At 42.4% G+C, this 21,103-nt stretch overlaps 1 protein-coding gene across 3 annotated transcripts in view; it reads right to left on the minus strand.

Moving 5' to 3' along the window:
• Positions 1–21,103, minus strand: part of PIEZO2 (piezo type mechanosensitive ion channel component 2) — a 1,161,909-nt gene that overhangs the window by 50,504 nt on the left and 1,090,302 nt on the right. For all 3 annotated transcript variants that reach the window (XM_085607342.1, XM_085607341.1, XM_085607340.1), the window contains one exon: positions 8,272–8,460. In XM_085607342.1, the coding sequence (XP_085463468.1) occupies positions 8,272–8,460 (189 nt within the window). The remainder of the gene's footprint in view (positions 1–8,271; positions 8,461–21,103) is intronic.

Below are 21,103 nucleotides of genomic sequence, written 5' to 3' on the forward strand. Positions count from 1 at the left end.
AGCTCACAACTCTTTTAAAACTCTGTTACAGGATACTACTAATTCAGTCAATACTGTTATTGCTAACAAACCTTTCAAACAAGCGTTTAGAAAAACTAATACTGTTTGTTACAGATGTGGATCTAAATCACACCTGGGAAATAACCCTATGTGTCCTGCCCTTGGAAAGAGATGTGTACTATGTAAGTGAATAGGGCATTTTCAAGTTTCATGTAGATCTGTTAAAAGACCCACCAGAATCAACAGCATGAATATTCTGAAAATGTTGACGATTGTACAGATCATTACCAGGATATGGTTGTGTCAATTGAATGTAACTCTATTTTCATCTCACATTTGGTCAAAGGTCCCTTAGGTACTGCATTCTTTGGTGACATAGAGATTCCTATCATGACTGAATCTGGATCCCCAATAACTATATTATCAGATGTCATGTTTTTAGAAAAATGGCAAGGATCAATATCTTTATTTCAAACGGATGTCAACCCGAAAGCTTTTGGCGAGTTTGATATTGACATGCTTGGCTACTTCAATTCAAGGTTAGAATGTTTAGAAAGGTCTATTATCACAAAAGTATATGTTGCAGTCAAAGGACGCAACATCATTGGGTGGCAAGACCTTGCAAAAATGGCTCTATATTTGATTCCAGGTTCTGAAAACCCAATTGCCATTGGTGAACCCCCCCTAGGTTATACTCCTGCTGGTTCTAGAAATGCTCCACATCCTAGAACTGATTGCTTATGTCTCACTGATCACACTTTGGACCTTAAGAAAGTGCTGGATAAATTTCCCAAACTGTTTTTAAATAAGTTGGGAACTGGTAAAGGTTTTCAACACCAAATCAGACTTAAGCCACAAGCCCAACCCGTTGTTCACAAGGTGCGTCCTTTGCCCCTTAGTGCGAAGGATGAACTTAAGTCTGTTCTCAAATCTTTGTGTGACGATGGTGTTATTGCTCCTTCTGACTCTTCAGAGTGTGTTTCTCCCATCGTTATTGTCTGAAAGAAATCTGGAGAGGTCAGATTATGTGCGGACTTCCGCACATTAAATAAGAAAATTTTGATTGACTGTCACCCCCTCCCCAAAATTCACGAACTTCTTGCCAACTTGGGGGGAGCAACATTTTTTTCAATCATTGACCTACGTTCAGACTACCACCAGGTACTTTTAACCAAAGATTCACAAGACTTCACCACGTTCGTTAGACCTTTTGGGGTATACAAGTACCTCAGACTTCCCTTTGGCCTGGCCTCCACGGGCAGTGTTTTTCAAAAGATCATGGATAATCTGTTTCAGAACATGCCCGGGGTCCAAGCCTACCAAGATGACATTTTGGTCATTTCTGATAAATGGGAATCACATTTATCAAATTTATCTTCAGTTTTAACTAAATTAGATGAGGCAGGCATGACGATCAGAGCTGACAAGTGTAAATTTGGCACGCAGTTATTGGATTATTTGGGTCATACTTTGTCCCCAGAAGGAATCAAGCCCAAAATATCCCTTATTAAAGCCATCAGTCATGCTACCCCTCCCAAAGACAAAGACTTACTTTGATCGTTCTTGGGCCTAGCAGAATGCTATGCCCGTTTTGTCAAAGGATATGCTCAAACAGTTGAGCCATTGTGTGCCCTTTTGCGGAAGGGCTCCAAGTTAGATTGGTCAGGAGAAATTGCTTCTTCATTTGATCAAGTCAAAAAGCTCATTGTTGAAGCACCGACCCTACATCCCTTTCATGACTCCTCTAGATGTTTCATAATGGTGGATGCCAGTCTTACGCGGTTGGGGGCTGTGCTGGGTCAATGGGTCTCAGGAAAGGAGCACACCATAGGTTTTTCATCAAGGATTCTCAAACCTGCTGAAACACATTATAGCACCATCAAACGCGAGTCTCTCGCCTGTGTTTGGGCTATCGATAAGTTTAAAAATTACATTTGGGGGCGCGAGTTTGATTTGTTCACAGATCACAAACCCCTCACGCAGCTACTCAATGGTAATGGGCTTGGTAAAGTCTCAGCCAGGCTTGTCAGACTCCTTTCCAAGTTACATGAATTTCATTTCTCCATAAAACATATTTCAGGGGGGAAAAATTTCAGGTCGGATTGCCTGTCACGCATGGCTTTACAGGATCCCTCTGAAGTTGAGGATGTTGAAGACACTGAGTGTGTGGTCGCTGCTCTTGATGCCATTAAACTATGCCCCTGCATCTCTGAACAATCCTGGTTGGAAGCACATAATAAGGATGAAATTTGAAAACTGGTGACTGAATATATTGTTAAGGGTTGGCCAGAAAATAGGAAACTTTCCAATGAGTTGAAAGCCTTCGCCATGGTTGCATCCGAATTATCATTGGTCAATGGCTTAGTGATGAGACATGATTCTTTTGTACCTCCCTCCAGTCTCAGAAACAACATTATTCAATTTGCACACCAGGGTCATCTTGGAATTTCAAAGACTTCACAGCTCATTAAGTCTCACTATTGGTGGCCATCTCTTGAATCTCAAGTCAAGTTTCACATTGACTCGTGTCCTGAGTGTCTTTTATCTGACAAAAAATAGAAAGTTAGGAACACGCCCTTACATCCTGTTCCTTTTCCCAATAAACCTTAGGAAAAAGTTGGTATAGACTTCTCTGGAGCTTATGATGTTCTTTCTCATGACCTAAAATATCTCATTTTGCTAATTGACTATCATTCTAAATGGGTTTACCATATGTTCTGTGATTCAGCTAATTCCACCAATGCTGTTAAGTTTTAAAAAAATATATTTTTGGTAGAAGATTCACCTTCTGTCATTGTTACAGACAATGGCACCCATTTCATTTCTGAGAAGTTTAATTCCTGGCTGAACGTGATGTCAAACATTATAAAGTCGCTCTATATTCACCAACCTCTAATGGTTTGGTGGAAAGAGCAAACAGGTTGGTTAAAGATGCCATTCAAGCAGCCGTTTCTTCTCACCAAGATGTACAAGATTTTCTTGAAGCCAAGTGTGGTCTTGTAATATTTCTCCTCATTGTACCACAGGTGTTTCTCCGTTTTCCCTCTTGAGAAACAGAACTGTTCACACCAGTTTATTTCCCAGTTGGTTACTTAATAAGAACAACAAGAGCAGTGATTGCAATCAAGAATTGGCATCCAAAGTTTTGCAAAAACAAAATCTAATGAAGTCTGTGCATGACTCTGCAAAAAAATTTGATTTACTCAAATTGAAGGTTGGTGATTGGGTTCTCATTAAAAATCCCAAAAAATTAACTAAGGATTTGTCAAACTTGCAGCGTCGCGAGGTAGCCGCTAGGTGTATTCTTTTATCTTTGCCCTCCCATCTTATCTCTTGAAACACTTTTCATTTTGGTGGTCTGCAGACCGAACCAGTTTCACCTGGACCAGTGCAGTGAATCCCATTTTAATTAAATATAAGCTGTGTCCCTTTATTTTGATTCTAGAAATTTGAATCCAAGAGTATGTTTTGTGGGTGTAAGAAGACATTGTAGGCAGTGCTTAATTTTTAAAATAATAAGTGCCAGGGACTCGTCAGGAGGCCATCCCAACTTGCACCACCCATTGCCACTGCTGTCGCTGCTAATGACAGTACTTACAAAGCTACTAGCCATCACACTGCTACAAGTGTGACAATTTGCAGTATTCAAGGACCCCCAAAGCTGTAAGAATGGCTTGGGAGGCAGGTATTAGTTGTTTTAATGTCTATTTGCTCAATAAACAACTGTTGTTGTAGTCCTCTCTATATTGCAAAACTGCACCACCATGTGGTAGCTGTCTTAAGTCCTGTGATGTCAAATAAGTGCCGGAGCTGAGCACCAGAAACCACCGGTTCAAATTAAGCACTGGTTGGAGGACATTGTAATAAGCTATGGCTTCCAGCATCTTGAAGCACATAAGCCCATTTTACCTGGATTGGTGGATTCAATTCATATTTCTTTTAATGCTGTGCTAAGGTGGAAAAATATATTCTGTCACTTGCAGAAATTTTTGTAAGAGAGATTTTATTGGTAAAAGTGATGGATTAGCAATGGATTGGGAAGGGTGACCATTCTATAATTTTCCACATAACACAAGGAAATGTCGTCATAGTCTCCAAAATAACATATTAAGTGGACTTGATCTTAAGGCCATCATCTGTAGCTATCATCTTTATGCGTCTTCTTTTGCAAGCTGCACTGGGTCCTCTGACATGCATATGCATGGGGGTCATCAGTCAGTAGCAAAAGCTCAATAGAAGTCATATGTGGTCTGCAGAAAGCAGGTACGCTCTGAGAAACACTCCCTAAGAGAAAACATCTCCATGCATCCTCATGGCATAAGGTGTATAAGGAAATGTTTGTATTAATTTATTCAGTTAGTGTCATGTATTATGTATGGTATAATTCATTATGATATATAGACAAGTACGCGACATATATGCAAGTCCTCCTTTCTTTTAGGGACTTTTGTTTGGATTGGCCTAATGCAATAAACTCATTTAAATCCCACTGTCAACAGACTATATCTTTTATTAAGATTGTATGTTAGACCAACAATGTTTTTGAACAATTTAAAACATTAGTAGTAGTACCAGTTCTCCTTTTTTCAGAAAAAAATTATATTTTTCTCCATTCGGGTTCATGGAATTTCATTAAGAAGCTGTAGCTGCCGGGCCTATATTTTTATAGCACTTGAGGCCAGATGTCAACCCTTACATTTTGCGACTTTCAAATTGTGTCGCTTTGCGACTCACAAATTGGGATGTATAACAGTGTCTCAGACACTCTTTGCGATTCCTAATGAGGTCGCAAATTGCATGCCTCGTTACTAATAATGAGGCAGTCGCAATTTGCAACCCCTTTAGGAATGGCTAGCACTCACAGGGGAGGTGGCCTGCTGGGGTCAGCAGACCACCATGCCTGTCACTGCTTCTAAATAAAGCATTTTTTTTTAAATGCAGCCCGCTTCCCTTAAAGGAAAACAGGATGCATTTAAAAAAAGTAAAAATTAAACTTTTCAGTTTCATTTTTGAAGGGCAGGCAGTGGGCCATGAGACCACTGCCTGCCCTTAAAAATTATTTTATGACCTATTCACAAAGGGGAAGGGGTCCCCTGGGGACTACTTCCCATTTTCAAATGGTTTACCACCTACTTGAAGGAGGTAGTAAATTGCGAGTGTTTTGCGACCGCAATTGCAGTTGCAAAACATTCATACATACAACCGTGAGTTGCCTATCAGGAAGGGACGCCCTTGGCACTCCCCTTCCTAATAGCGAGTCGCAAACCTCATTTTGTGAATCGGTAAAATTTACCAATTCGTAAAATGAGGTTTGTACATGGCCACGCTCAAAGTTGCGGTTGCAAACGGGCCGATTGCCCATTTGTGACCACAATTAAGGGTTGTACATCTGGCCCTAAAACACCTTGAATCATTGACAACATCATATCATAAACCTTTCATACTCTTCCATAAGTAGAAAGGTACATAAATGAAATATAACAAAAACATATTATTTGTGGGCCATGTGATGCAATTATGCATAGATCCCCATGCCTCACACCTGTCAAACTGTGATTTACTTTGTGTAATAATATCTCTAATTTCAAGGTCATTACTCCGGTTTCCTAATTCTCTATCCTCCTAATTATTGGCTTTAACAGGTAAACACCACCACTAAATTTCCAAAGATGTGCAGTCCATAACCCTTCTGATAAACCCATATGTCCAGAGCACTGAACTGCCAAAGTTTGACCCCCAATTCTGACACTAGAATCAATGTTGCAGTACATAGTTCTGCCATGCTGAATCATAACCCTTGAACTTTGATCCCTCATCTATGAATCCCAACTTACAAAACCTCTGATCCCCTAATATTGTAAACCCCTATTCCACATCTCACCACCTGACCACCAACCGTGCTCCTATTACCACCCTCAGGCACTGTGATGTCAAACCATGTCCCCCGACTCCCTATCCAAATAGAACTATACCCTGGTACAAGCCTCACAACAAATATATCCCTAATCCATGACTCCTCCAGTCATTAAACTTTAATACATAAGCCACCTACAAACCTAAATCGACTACTAACACTAGATACTTTATAACTCAAGAATTCTGTTAAAAAAGTATATCATTCAGTGTATTTGGATTCCGAGATTTATACTTGCTAGTGTGTAATGTGTAATTTTACTTCGATTTCAAAATACCATATGCTCTCACTGACACTTAAACCTGAATTTTCAAAAGCTTTTAAACAATTCATTCTAGTAAGTGGGTTTACCTTAGCTTACAGTGCCTATTTCTGTCCCTTTATTAATAAACTGTAAAACAATTTTCCTTGAAAGAGTCCTTGTATTCCACCAACTGCCACCACTTCGGCTCAAACATGATTTAATTAGTCAGCATTCAGCCCCTCCTTTTTCTGGATTCAAGAGAATCAATTAGGTACTTGTGCAGTCATGCACACAGTGTAAAAGCTAATTAGATGTACCCAATAAATTGTTTGAATCGGTATACTGTAATCTTTGTAATGCCATCTTTTTTTTCACCAATCTTATCTGCATTTGGATTAGTTGAAAATTGGTTTAATATTGGAGATGTCATTTAGAATTTTGACCTTTTTTAGCTACTAGATGACAGGATATTTTGTTAGAAATGTGGCAGATGTTCCGTACGTCTCATTAAAAAGTTTGTTATACTCTATGGTGCTTGTAGTATGGCAGGTAGGATATCCTCCAAGTTTTGACTGGGTATCCTATTCACCAAACACTAAATAAGGCACTATGGGCCTGATTACGATGGTGGTGGGATTGCCACCGTCAGGCCATTGGTGGCGGTCCAACAGCCATCCAGCCCATGGGATCCGACCACCGCATTAAGATGCAGATGGTCGGATATCGGCTGGCGGGGGGAAAGACCGCCGCATCTGACAGGATCAAGGATCCTGTCAGTGAGGCAGTCAGACTGCTATTCCCTACAATGGGGTGGTGCCTGCTCAGGCACCACCATAGGAATTAGGATGTCCCTTTCCTCCTGCCCTTTCATAGTGGTTAACCCGCCATGAAAAGGCAGGCAGAGAGTGACTTTGGGGGCCCCTAGCAGGGCCCCCTACACCCCTGGTCCTCTACTATGGGCCCCTGGGGGCACCTATGGTGCCCCCTAAACATCACTGCACAATGTGGTGCCTGCCACATGGTGCAGGGATGTTTAAAATGTGCATATTTTGTACTGTGCCGTGTGCTGCAGGCTGCAGCACATGCTGCAATGCAAAGTATACACATTGCGACCGCCGTGAAGGCGGTCGCATCGTAATGTGGGCAACGGGACCGCCAACTTCTAGTCAGACGGTCCCGCTTCCACCATGGTGCCAGTTGGACGAAAGTCTGACTGGCATCGTAATCAGGCCCTTAGTCCTGTTTTAGAAGGAAGAGAGATTTTGGTCCTCCTATAGTTAGAAGATAATTTTTATTTGTAAATTTTCACTGAAACATATTAGAAGATACCAAGAGCATCTAGGGAATGTCCACATGGAAATAGGATTTGATGAATATACTGCAAAGATAAATTCCAGTGGAATCATTGTGGGATACTTCCTAAGCCTTGAACACCACATTCAGTGCAGATATTGATGGCTGTTAGTGCTGCACAAGGTAGGCAACATTACCTCAATATATTAACCTTCACTCTTAAGGCGAAAATGCGTAGTACGTCTACTAGGCTCCTATTCATGTCCACTGACTAATTTCTGGTCTCACCAGACAGTATGTGATTCCTTAAGGAGTGCATCTTCGCTGATGCCCAGTGAAGTATATTGCTTTCCATGCCAGCCTCATTCTGATGCAAAATCAAGGCGAAAGTATTTTTTCCACTAAGGATGCTGTTGAAGAAAGTACACATTTTCTGAAATGAAAATAATAGAAGCTGATGAATCCTCCGGCTTACATGTTACTATTCTCTTGTAACAAAACAATGGATTCAAAGCCTTAGGAGTCTGAGGCCAAAGACTCTTGAATGTGTTGAACCAGATCATAAAAGCTAAAAATAACACACTGGATTTCAGGAAATTTTGAAATGTTTTCAATTGAGACCTGTATTCTGTTGAAAGTTCCTGAGTCAAAGGGTAGCTTTTGAGGGATACTGAGCACCACCTTACCTGCAGGGGGAATCTTCGCATCCTTGAAATAGAGAACCCATAAACTCTATGGAATGTGGTCTGTAATAAGCAGCAGTGTGGTATAAAGTTCATGAACAATGAGAAAAAGGATAGTCATGTTTCTAGTTGTTTACCTGATATCCTCCCAGAGTTATTCTGATTGAAACATCAAGTGGCTTGTTCGTGACCCCGGCAACAGATTTTATTAAGGACATGAAGAGCAGTGGGAACCACACAATGCAAATCAGTAAGACGACAATCATGCCACCCATGCCATACTTCACAACTTTCTTCTTTTTCTGGCCCCTTGGCTGAGGATATCTCTGTAAGAAACAGAATACCACAAGTAAATCTTTTTGCACCTGTTGTCAAATGAATTTAATAGTATAAACATACCAATGTAAAATGTAAGGCATGTTTCTATCAAAGGCAGAGGTGTGGGAATCCCGGTGTAATCTTGTTATGGAAAGAGAGAAAGAGGTGTATAAAGAAACATTTTAAAAAGAAGGAATACATAAGGCAATGCTGAGGCAAAAGACATAGAAAGAACCAATGGTGAGGGAGAGACAGCTAAAGGAGAGAGAAAAGCAACTGACTTATAAAGTATATCTATCTATCTATCTATCTATCTATCTATCTATCTATCTATCTATCTATCTATCTATCTATCTATCTGATATTCATATTGAAGGGTTCCTTGTCAGTTGCATGCTGCAGTATTGACGCTAAGGGGCGGACAGAGTACTCCAAATACGCCAGAGAACCCAGTCCTGCAAACTCTTGGTCAGCCCCCTCATTTAGAGATGGTCAGACCATAAGCCAGCAGGGGCTCTGTCAACAGAAAGCTTTCTCCAATGGTCCAACAGAGTAGCAGCTGCTAGAGGAAGGACATTATACAACCTGCCCTATTTAAGGAGGAGAGTGTAATGTCCGTTTTTACTGTCTCTCATTGCCAGGTAAACTCTGGCAGTAAGGAACATAAAAATCCATTCGTTTTTTGTTTTTCAGAAGCAAGCTCCTTGGAGGTTGATTCTGAAAACCAAAAAAGTTTAAAGGTTTGGTGAATTACCATCAAAACCGATGGCAGCCTTCCCCTAAACGTTTTGCACCTTGAAGGGAACCACTGTTGGCACTTCCTTTCAAAGTACAGAGATGACCGCTGGGCAAGTGATGATCTCTAAAACTGGCAGATAGTAGTCCGTCAAGGTGGCAGAGGTTAAGTTCTCCCCCACTCTTACGGACAGCATACAGTCCGCCAGAGTCTAAATCAGGCCCTAAATCACATACAATATGTATATGTTCTTACAAATGCATACTTTCATAGGATTTCTACACTGTAAATGATTGGAGTCCAAAAATTAACCCATCATTCATGTTTTCTGCTATCATTGACAGAGTAGGGCCAAGTAAAGAATAGTGCTATGTGAAGAGTTCAGACAGTGTGTTCCTAACAAACATAGAGCACGGACCAAAAAGTGAATAATGTACCTCACATAGCACTACAATAAATACTCACTATTCCGTAGAAATGCTAAGAAAGGACCAAAGCAGGTAGAAGATGGTTCAAAGTTACAAGCCTCCACTAAGAGCTGACAGCTGAATTCTAGACCCATTGGATCAAGCATTTAGACTTACCTAAGCACAAGATATTACCATAATGAAATCTGGTTCAAATTAACAGCAGAGGAGCATCTTTCATTGGTGAAGAAAGGAAACATTTTTCTCAGTATAATTACTGAATGAAGAATGAGGCAGAAAAAGCGAGTGGCAGCTCCTCCACTATGGTGGAGGAGCATCACCCACTGCTTTTGAGCAGTGTAAAGTAAAGGAAGTATAAAATGATAATAATTTTGAGTTATTATCATTTTATATTTCCTTTGCAGGTCTCCTCTGCTCTCGGAGCAGGGCAGAGGAGGAGTGGTTTGCCCACTCCTAAGTGTGCAATGACTGTTTGGTCAGCCCTCAGGGGCAGCCCAAACTAGTCATGCGTTTTCCCCGTTCTCCATACTTGCTGCATTACAGCCTGCGTGGAGAACATGCCCAGGCCCCCATTCCCTGGTTGAACATCAAACCAGGACACTCAAATCCAATCACAATGCTGCATTGCATTGTTGTGATTGGTCATGGGAGCCTGGCTGTTCTTCCCGGCTTCCGGTTCCTCAAGTCCCACGAGGAGAGCAAGAGCAACGAGCAGAGATGCGGGTCTCTGAGGCAAAGCAAGTGTATATATATATTTTTTTCATTGTGCAATCCCGTCCCCGCTTCACTCTCATGAGTGCCCGTCCACCACCCAGGAGTCATGCCGGCCGCCACTGGAGAAAGCCTTAACTTAATCAGCAAGAAATACAAATTGGAACCTATATTGTTGACTGTCTGTCCTAAAAGGGAACCACTCAGGGGCCTAAAATGAAATAGTCTGGATATTGACAATGGTGCAGAAAGAGAGAAGGAGCGAATAATACAGAGAAAGAAATGACACAGATGCAGATAGCCAACTTCAGAGTGAGAAACTAAGAGAGTGCAAATGTGGAAATGAGAGCAGTAGAGTAGCCAGGATTTCTTCACAGGGCGAGACAAAACCATTCGTATTTGGGAAAGTGCACAATGATTCAATGCAAACCAAAAACATGTAAGCAATGGAGCACTACACTGTGGTTGTAGTTTACTTTCAACGGTGACAAATTCAAACAGCTTTGACCTTTTACATTAAGATGTGAAAACTCTGAGATTTTTTTTAAAAAAACTAGTAGGTTAAAACACGCCAAGTATTGGGACAATATGGGAGAAAAACTACACAATTACTGTTTTTGGAGGATTATGCTTCTGCAAACAAAAGGGCTTATATACAAGAACCTTGCTCCGCTGGTGTGTCACTTTTTCCCATATTAAAATTGACACACCAGCTGCACAAGGAGCATGTAAATAAGCCCCATAGTTCAGAGAAAACTCACACATTTCACCCAAAGACAAAGGGGCTTATTTGCAAGCTCATTGCACCACCGTTGTATCACCTTTATTGGCGCACCGGCAGCGCAATCAGTTTCCCCATATTTACAAGCCATGTAAAGTCACCCTGTAAGACTTTTCATGGCCTTGTAAATATGTTTCCCTTTCAGGCATAACTTTGCATGAAAAGGGCATTCCATGGATGTTAGTGTGGGTGTTCCCACATAATATTCATGGAACTTGACGTATTGCCAGATATACAACATTTTGAAAACCTGAGAATGCGTCAGAATCCTACACCTCCCCAGGGGAGGCGTAAGGAGGAGAAATACTTTAATTTCTCTTTGTTTTTTTCCTTTCTATGCGTGCTGCATTCTGCTGCACGCATAGAAAGAGGAAAATGCCTTTAATGATTGTTTTTGTACAGGAAGGTGTCCCTTACTCCACAAAAACATTCATCCCATCAGCACAATGAGAAACGGGTGTCTGCGCTGACGCACAGCTGCTTTTTGTGCGCTGGCGCAGCGGAGGACAGGAATTCACTGTGTCTTGTAGATAGGGATCATTCCTGCCCTTTCATTTTGACACACTGGACAGCGCAGCAGGAAGGCTTGCTGCGCTGACGTACGTCAAAATATTCTGAATGAGGCCCAATGTTTTTCAGGGTCAGAAACTGCATAAATTCATGAAGTTACAAACCTTGTCACATTTGGAAATACTGGCAGCAGAATTAAAATTTTAGCACCACTACTTTGGAGCGAAGTTTTATCATATTTTTTCATGTTTAATAGGCAGCTTCTAAAGGAAAGAGAGTAGATCGGTTTGCTCAATCCCAACATGCCTAAAAACCTTTTTAACCAAAAATGAGCTGAGCTATGCAAAACACTCTTGCCCAATCCTCACAAAAATATATTAAAGTTATTTTATAAATGAAGTATGTGTTTCTGTACCAAATATTTTTCTTTGCAAAGCATACATTAATGAGTTCAAATGTGTATATCTGACCGCCTCTAGACTTCTAAGTTCTTTTTGTTCATCTAAAGAAAACACCAAACAAGAAGGCAACACAAGGATCTTTTCAGAACCAACTTGCCCTCAATGTTATTCATGAATGATGAGCGTGAACAGTATGTGTAGCAACAGTGTAAATGAATAGGCTATGTACCCCTTGTTTAAATTGCATAAGCACACATTATGCTCATATGTTTTTTGGGTGTCAATGGTTTGTGTAAATGGATGTGTATCAGTGGTGAGAAGAAAGTGTGTAAATGCTTTACACATTGCCTCTGAGATAAACCTGACTGCTCGTGCAAAGCTACCAAGGGGGTGAGCAGGGGTTATCTGTATGTGTAACTCCGTTATCCTGACTAGAAGGAAGGGTCTCTACTTGGACAGGGTGAAAACCACTGCTAAACTAGTTACTCCCATTTCTAACACTCTCTAAGTTGCATATTCAGGTGCCGATTACGATCCGGTAAAAAATTTCCCAGTGCGACTCGTATCCGGTCTTTTTACCGTACGAATCGTACAAGTGCCGTACGAACTGGCAATCACGATTCGCAAGGTAAAAAGTCCATACGAACCGCATTGGGAATCATTCCCCACACGTCCTTGGGTCGGAAAATGTGTCCGACACGTCCTCGTACGATTTACCGTACAAATGTGAAAGGTGAAGTCCGACCGAGGAATCACGATCCATCCCGTGCGTCCGAGGTTACAACCGTATGGAAAAAACACCGTCCGCACCGAACTCCCATACCAACCATGGAGACGTGCCCGCATACGCGCCGACCCCCCCAGCCCCCGTATGGGGGCTGGGGGGGGTCGGCGCGTACGTACGGGGCGGGGGGGGTACGGTGCGTACCGGGCCACCTACTCTGGTCGATTCGCGCCGTACTTCGCTTTTCCGGCACTTTTTGGGTGCCGTGAAAATATTGCCGTCCGGACTGCTGTCGGTTCGAATCGTAATTCCTGGGTCGTGAAACGCTGCCTGAAAGCGTCCCGACGTCACGTCGCAGCATTCCCGGATCACATTCGTATGTATATTTTCGTCGGTCGGTGTTTTTTACGATTCGTACGGAAATGGTGTTTCCGTGCAAATCGTAATTCCATGTTTGTAAAGTTTTACGACCGGGTACGAGTCGGACGGGGAAAACGCTTCGACCGACGGTTCGTACCCGGGTTTTACCGGATCGTAATCGGCACCTCAGTGTGTAGAATTTAGCGCTAAAGCCATTCCCACCCGTTGACCAAGCTAGGCCTTAGTGCACAGTCAGTTGAATTAAAACACAGACAGAGAACGAAAAAGACAGCTACTCTTTTCTGAGCTGCATGGATTTCCGCCTGGCTTCTGTTACGACAATAACATCAGTAATTGTCAAATAAATGAAGAACACTCCTTTGAATTCAGAAAAACACAAATGTACTTGAATGTGGGAATGACGTTCACAATGCCTTCTCCTAGAACCCTCAGAGGTTGTAGTGAGAGAAATGTAACACTCCTGGCACCCAAAGACAAGGCAGGAAATTGTTGGAAATAAGAGCTCACTCCGGGAGCACTAGTGTATTTATTTACAGGTCACTGTTGCGAAAACTCGCACAGCGGCTGGGACTGTTCGACTACTGTAATCCTTCAACACTTACAGGAGTCCTAACTTTACTACTACTAAATTGAGAAAAATCCTAATTTTAAGACTTTCGGTATTCACAGAAGGCATTTAGGAATCCTAAAGTTAGGAGTCCTAACTATACTACTACTAAACTGAGAAAAATACTAATTTTAAGGCTTTCGGTATTCACAGAAGGCATTTAGGAGTCCTTAAGTTAGGAGTCCTAACTTTACTACTACTAAATTGAGAAAAATCCTAATTTTAAGACTTTCAGTATTCACAGAAGGCATTTAGGAGTCCCAAAGTTAGGCGTCCTAACTATACTACTACTAAACTGAGAAAAATCCTAATTGTAAGACTTTCGGTATTCACAGAAGGCATTTAGGAGTCCTATAGTTAGGACTCCTGACTTCTGTGAATACCGAAATGAGTAAGTGCCTTCTGTGAATACCAAAATGAGTAAGTGCCTTCTGTGAATACCAAAATGGTAGTAAGTTTAGGATTTTGTCTTTAGTTAGTTCTGTGAATCAGGCCCTTTACCACTACTAACCAGCGCTAAAGTGCATGTGCTTCTCCCCTAAACATGGTGACACTGGTGTATACGTGATTGGCATATTTAGTTTACTTATAAGTCCCTTGTACAGTGGTATGCCATATACCCACAGCTTGTAAATCAAATGCTTCAAGTAGGCCTGCAGCACTGGTTCTGCCGACCACACAAGCAGCCTTTCAAGCCTGTCTCAGGGCTGCCATTGCAAGGCTTCTGTGTACAGTTTACTACCACTTCGACTTGGCATTTAAAACCACTTGCCAAGCCTTAACCTCCCCTTTTATTACATATGTCACCCCTAAGGTAGGCCCTAGGTAGCCCTAAGGGCAGGGTGCTGTGTAATTTAAAGGTAGGGCATGTACGTTCAAGTTTTACATGTCCTGGTAGTGACAAACAGCTACATTTGTTGTTCACTACTGTGAGGCCTACCCCTCTCATAGGCTAGCATTGGGTATTCCTTAAAACACATTCAATTTCTGATAAGAAAGGAGTAGCTGCATCAATCATATCTTTGAAATGGTAATGATACATTCTCTTTACTGGTAAAGGTGGATTTACCATTACTATTTTAGAAATACCACTTTCAGAGAGTGGCAATTTCTCTGCACCTAACCTAGCTCTTTGTGTCTGCAGCCTGTCTCCAATACACATTCTGGAGTGGGTGACAGCGAAACTTTGTGCATTTCCTCTAGACAGCCACAAACACAGGAAGGGTGGGTGTGACATAGATCTCTTCTGCATTCATCTGCTTTCTGATAGCTCTTACTGGACAGGAAGGGGAAGGGAGCTGACACACCTTAATAGGTAGCTTCCTGTTTCCCACACAAAGGGCTGATTACCCCTACAGATTGCCTAGTAGAAAGGGCTGGGATGAAAGGGGACCTGTGTACTTCAAGGGCCTGCTTAGAAATTACCCCCTCTCCCACTTCAAAGGCGCATTTGGGTATAAGTACTGTGTCTCTGAAACTACCAAGACAACACAATACATTAGGAGACTGTGAAGAACTCTGCCAGGAGTAAGGACTGTTGTGCTATAAGGAGTGCCACTCTGCTTGACTGTTGCTCTGTAAGGACTGCTTTTCAGCTTTGCTGTGATGCCCTGCTGCCTGCTGATCTCTGCCCTGCTGAGGACATGGACTGGACCCATTTCACTGGAACTCAGAGTGACTCCAAGGGCTTGCTGACTTTCCCCCTGTTTTGAAGTCTCAGGGTCATCATAGACTTCCTTCTACTCTGCAACAGCACTTGAACCATCTGGTAGTCCTGTACTGCCAAGTGGTGCCAATCCAGTCCTGGGCCCTTGAAATGTGATTTCTGCTGTCTAGAAACATAGCCGCTGATGCAGGAGCAGATCGATGCCATCGCCTTAGAAGGACAGAACAGCTTGGCAATGATGGACAGCGCAGCTAGACAACAACAGAGTGCCTGTATCATGAAGGGTTTTTTCATCACCTGCAGAGATCGGAACCAATGCACGAGACTTCAACGTCGACGCTTTGCTCCATCAAAGGTATTTTTCAGCTGGACCAGCATGAGTCTTGTAGCCGACCTGTCCTCCATCGCAGTCGGCCTGAACTTTGGATTTACCACAGTGTGGGACAACCTCAAGTAACCCCAATCTATTTGACTCTAAGCACTAGATTGATTTTTAAAACTTCGTTACTCTGGTTCTACTTATTGGAATTTTGTTGCTTTGGTCTTGATTTACTCATAAAGATATAATCCATTGTTTTAACCCTGTCTGGAGTAATTTGCGGTGTTTTCATTGTGTTACTGTGTGTGTGAATTGCAGAAATCCTTTACACATTGCCTCTTTAGATGAGCCTGACTGCTCTGTGCCAAGCTAACAAAGGGAGAGCATAGGTTATCTTTTAGTTTGTATCTAACGCACACTGACTGGATTGTGTTCCTTACTTGGACAGGGTGCATACCTCTGCCAACTAGAGACTCAATTTATAACAATGGTAATATTTCATTCTGTGCTGTATTTTAGTGCAAAATGCGTCCTTGTGTTAATATTTGGCAAGAAGACTCATTTAAACAGCATCACAAACAACAGCAGCTCAAGTTCCGTTGTTCACGTACATTTGTGGTATATTTTTAAGGTGAATTGCGCCATTTGACATAAACATTTAAAATGAATGGTACATAATTACGCAAAGTGGAGCAATGGCGTGATTTAAGGAATTTTGCGTAAGATACATACTACAAAATTTCTGAAATTACGTGAATTATGCTGGCACAATTTAAGTTTTGCCCAAGCCTACTAATGATAGAGAGCCAAATGGAATTAAGTGACCTAGGGATAAAGAAAAGTAAAATGAAAATATAGTTGGAAGATTGGATGGGAGTGGTTTTACAGAGATTGGGCTAAAGTTAATGTTAGTGTGGCATGGCTGAGTGCCATTTGTACAGCATGTGCAGTAATACTGGGACCCAGAGCTCTGAGGGGGACAATTAACCATGATAACTGCTGTATTAACTACCCTAACAGCAGTCAAAGAAGGTATTTTCCTTGCTTTCACCAGGGCCCATTGAATCCTTGCTATGCTACTGGAGTGGAGGTACCGTTCTGGAAGGCTTTTATGACAAATAATTAAAGGAATGGTACAAACAGATGCTAACGTCACTTGTACGCCTTTTAAAATCTGTCCTGTCCTTCCTTCTCACCACACATCCCTGAGACAGACAGCCTCTGTGCTTCATAGAGATATCCTCACAAACTGGAACACAATGTTGTTGTGTATGCTGTAGATGGCTTCCAATGGGAGGGTATTCAGACACAATATCGGAAGAAATATAGGAGGAGAAATACCGAGTTTTAAATATCGTGATGCTTAAATGTGTGCAAAAATATCGCTGAGAAGAATATGGATTTTAACGTAAGTAATATCGATGTCAAAAATATCTATGTTGTAAATATCGCTGTTAAAAATATACAGGAGCAAAAATACAGAGTTTTAAATATCGTGACGCTCAATGGTGTGCAATAATATCATTGACAAGAATATTGATTTTAAGGTTAGTAATATCGATGTCAAAAATATCTATGTTGTAAATATCGATGTTCAGGGACTTCAATGTCCATAATGCTTTGCAACTGTAAAAAAGTTATCATTGGGAGGACGCAATGATAACTTTTTAACAGTTGCAAAGCAATATGGACATTGAAGTCCTTGAAATGTCTAATGGACAATGTACCTTTAAAACCTTTTGCACGTAAGTCCTTCCTCACTGTTTAAAGCTGCAGGACATTTTAAAATCAGGAGTAACTGCTCTTCTCATTTTTGCATATGATTTAGATCCAGCTGAGTTGAACGGTGTCCTGCAATGCTGTTGGATTACCTGCCATAATTAAAATCTACTTTCACCCACTCTCAACTAGAGGGCTTGTTTCTCACACGGTGGAAAGTGTGTGAGTTTTCTGGTGCTGTATTAAGCAGTAGTGATGTCACTACCAAGCCCCGACCCGCCTGGGCATCCTTCCAAGTCAAGGCTCACTTGGAATATATATATATATATATATCACAGCAAGCAGTCTGTAGCTGGAGTGCCGATGTCGAGGTCAGACAACCCTCGAAGTCAATTATTCAAATAAGGATTCACCGCACTCCAGAATACGATAAGTTTCAACGAAGAAAAGTTCTTTTTCACCGTGAAAAAGAACATTTCTTGTTCGAAACGTGGGTGGTGTTTGGTGGCGGAATTTATGCTTAAATAAATAAGCTTTGTTGAAACTTATCGTATTCTGGAGTGCGGTGAATCCTTGTTTGAATTCTCACACTCTCACACTCTCTCTCTCGAATTCTCACACTCTCACACTCTCTCTCTCGAATTCTCACACTCTCACACTCTCTCTCTCGAATTCTCACACTCTCTCTCTCGAATTCTCACACTCACACTCTCTCTCTCGAATTCTCACACTCACACTCTCTCTCTCGAATTCTCACACTCACACTCTCTCTCTCGAATTCTCACACTCACACTCTCTCTCTCGAATTCTCACACTCACACTCTCTCTCTCGAATTCTCACACTCTCACACTCTCTCTCTTGAATTCTCACACTCTCACACTCTCTCTCTCGAATTCTCACACTCTCACACTCTCACACTCTCTCTCTCGAATTCTCACACTCTCACACTCTCACACTCTCTCTCTCGAATTCTCACACTCTCACACTCTCACACTCTCACACTCTCACACTCTCTCTCTCGAATTCTCGAATTCTCACTCTCGAATTCTCACTCTCTCTCACACTCTCTCTCACACTCTCTCTCACACTCTCTCTCACACTCTCTCTCACACTCTCTCTCACACTCTCTCTCTATATATATATATATATATCCTTTCCACAGTTACTCCCTTTCGACAGAAACACAGGCACGGACCTCCAGACTCCAAGGACAAATCACGGACTCCCACAAGGCATAGGTGGGTGAAGCAGTGACAATTTATTGAACCCAAAATATCACAGGAGTAGTGCCTGCCATGACGCTTTTCGCATAGTTATTTTTCTAAAGTTTACAAAGACATTATACATTGTAACATACATTATAATGATTATTTTAATCATAGTTTTAAATTATATATGTTTAAATAAACAGGCAAATATATATTTGATTTAAAAGAAATAATTATAAAACGCATATTTCAGCATTCTGTGAATTAATTTTGCTACCGTAACAATAATCATTGCTATTGGTAATCAAGTTAATGGGTTTACAGCTATGGGCATTCGTGGTGAAATCTTGATCTATGTTATGTTGGACTTCCCTAACCAGGGGCTGACGTCAATCACAGTCCTCTAAACTAGAGGGCTTATCCGGCCCTTCCTGTAGATTCAAATGGCAGTGGGTCCTACCTTTGTTGGCTGGAGCTAATAGGCCAGGCATATGTAAGATAGATTGTGATTGGCCGTAGTAAAAGAAAGGCAGGGGTAATGAGACGATAGGTGAATTAAAATTAAATCTCTGCCAATTACAAATATGTTCGACTGCTTTCTTGTCTCTAAAATTTATTACGACACAATCTCCCTTTATTGATTTATTCATGGGACCTACCCAGTCCACTCTTCTGGCAAAAAGTATCTCAGTTGAGACATTCCGAGGCAAGGGACGGTTTTGGTTCAGCCAGAAGATGCACTTATTTTTTAGTTCACCATAGTCTTCTCGCTTATCGGCACTCAAGGGCTTAACCCCTGCCAGAATCACCACATAGGGTGTGGATTCTGGGGGGAGATGTAGCCTAGGGAGTATTCCAACTGCCTTTTTAAGGAGCTCCCTCTCCGTTTCCTTATTTACATGCGCTTTTTGTGGTATTGGCCCCCTAGCGTCTGTCATGTTGCGGGTTATATCGTTTGTTACTCCTCGTGATATGTGATCTAGTGCTAATGCGTTAGAAATAGGCGGAATGGGTGTGGGCTTAGGGATGGTACTCACTATAGAAGAGCTTCTGGTTGACAATTTATCAAGTGCGATCGTGGGCTCTGATTCGCAACTTGCATTTTTATACTTTGACAATGCTGATGCATACGAAAGCTCTAAACAAGTCAATCTATTCTCTATAGCATCAAGTCTATCATATATTGGGAGACATGTATTGTAGAAGATCGATTCTAATTTCCCCCAGAAATCACAGTCAAAAGCTTGCAGCGAGGGTGAAGATAGGGCTCGAGTAGAGGGTGCAACATCTATAGGAGCAGGGATGGATTTCTCGATGGGAGCTTGGATCTCCGTATAGCTCTCATCTGGGATAGTTCGTCTGGTCTTTGCTTTTTGTCCGCCATTTGGTGGATCGCCATATTTCCTTTTGGATCTCTGGGTCTTGCTGGCTCCCCTATTAGATGGCATTATAATTTTATCTTTTGGGTTCTTGGCAGATCGGGTTTTAACACAAGCAGGGATACTAGCCCTTTTGTGGCTGGTATCTTGGCTTTCCCTAGGTCTTGAGTTCAAATCTTGTCCTTCTGAGTGGGGTTGGCAACGCGGTTGCTCTTCATCAGAAACATCGTTATTTCCGATAATCTCGCAAGACGCCGAGGTAACCTCTTTGCCAGGTCCTGATCTTACGGCTGGGACTGGAGATTTCACGTTGGATATGCGTCCCAGGGAAGAGCGCTTTTCTATCACAGAACCCAAAGATAGTCTTTTCTCCGTTTGGTCTATTTCTTTGTCAAGAATCGAGGAGACTCTCACCAAGAATTGGTCAAGCGTTCCCACGATAGATTTTGTGCCTGCCATTATCATGCACGGTGCTATTATAATCAACACACTTTTTAATTGCCTCGATTGAACCAGTGAGGCATATATTTGCACAAACACGTTTGGGAACGTCTGTAAAGGCACTGACCTTATTACGTGTTGACAGGGGAGTGTCCCATCCCAGCCTCGTCCGGTCTCGAACGGGCACAAACGGGCCCGCCCTTGGCCCGGGCTTCGCCCGGGCGCTGCCCGCGCGCGTCCCGCGCTGCGGGAGGCTGCTGGTGTTTTTCAAAGCGCCTCCAGGCGCGCTTGGCCGCGTCACTGCAAGCGACCGGCTGGGGCATCTGGGGGCTGTAGTTTTGCTGGCCGTTGCCCTCACGGCAAAGGTAAGGCGTCTCTCCCGCCTGCTGCCGCTCCTGCCTGCTGCCGAAAACGGTTCCCGCGCTGCGGGAGGCTGCTGGTGTTTTTCAAAGCGCCTCCAGGCGCGCTTGGCCGCGTCACTGCAAGCGACCGGCTGGGGCGTCTGGGGGCTGTAGTTTTGCTGGCCGTTGCCCTCACGGCGAAGGTAAGGCGTCTCTCCCGCCTGCTGCCGCTCCTGCCTGCTGCCGAAAACGGTTCCCGCGCTGCGGGAGGCTGCTGGTGTTTTTCAAAGCGCCTCCA

Source organism: Triturus cristatus, chromosome 5_2, assembly GCF_964204655.1.
Source record: "Triturus cristatus chromosome 5_2, aTriCri1.1, whole genome shotgun sequence".
Lineage (NCBI taxonomy): Eukaryota > Metazoa > Chordata > Amphibia > Caudata > Salamandridae > Triturus > Triturus cristatus.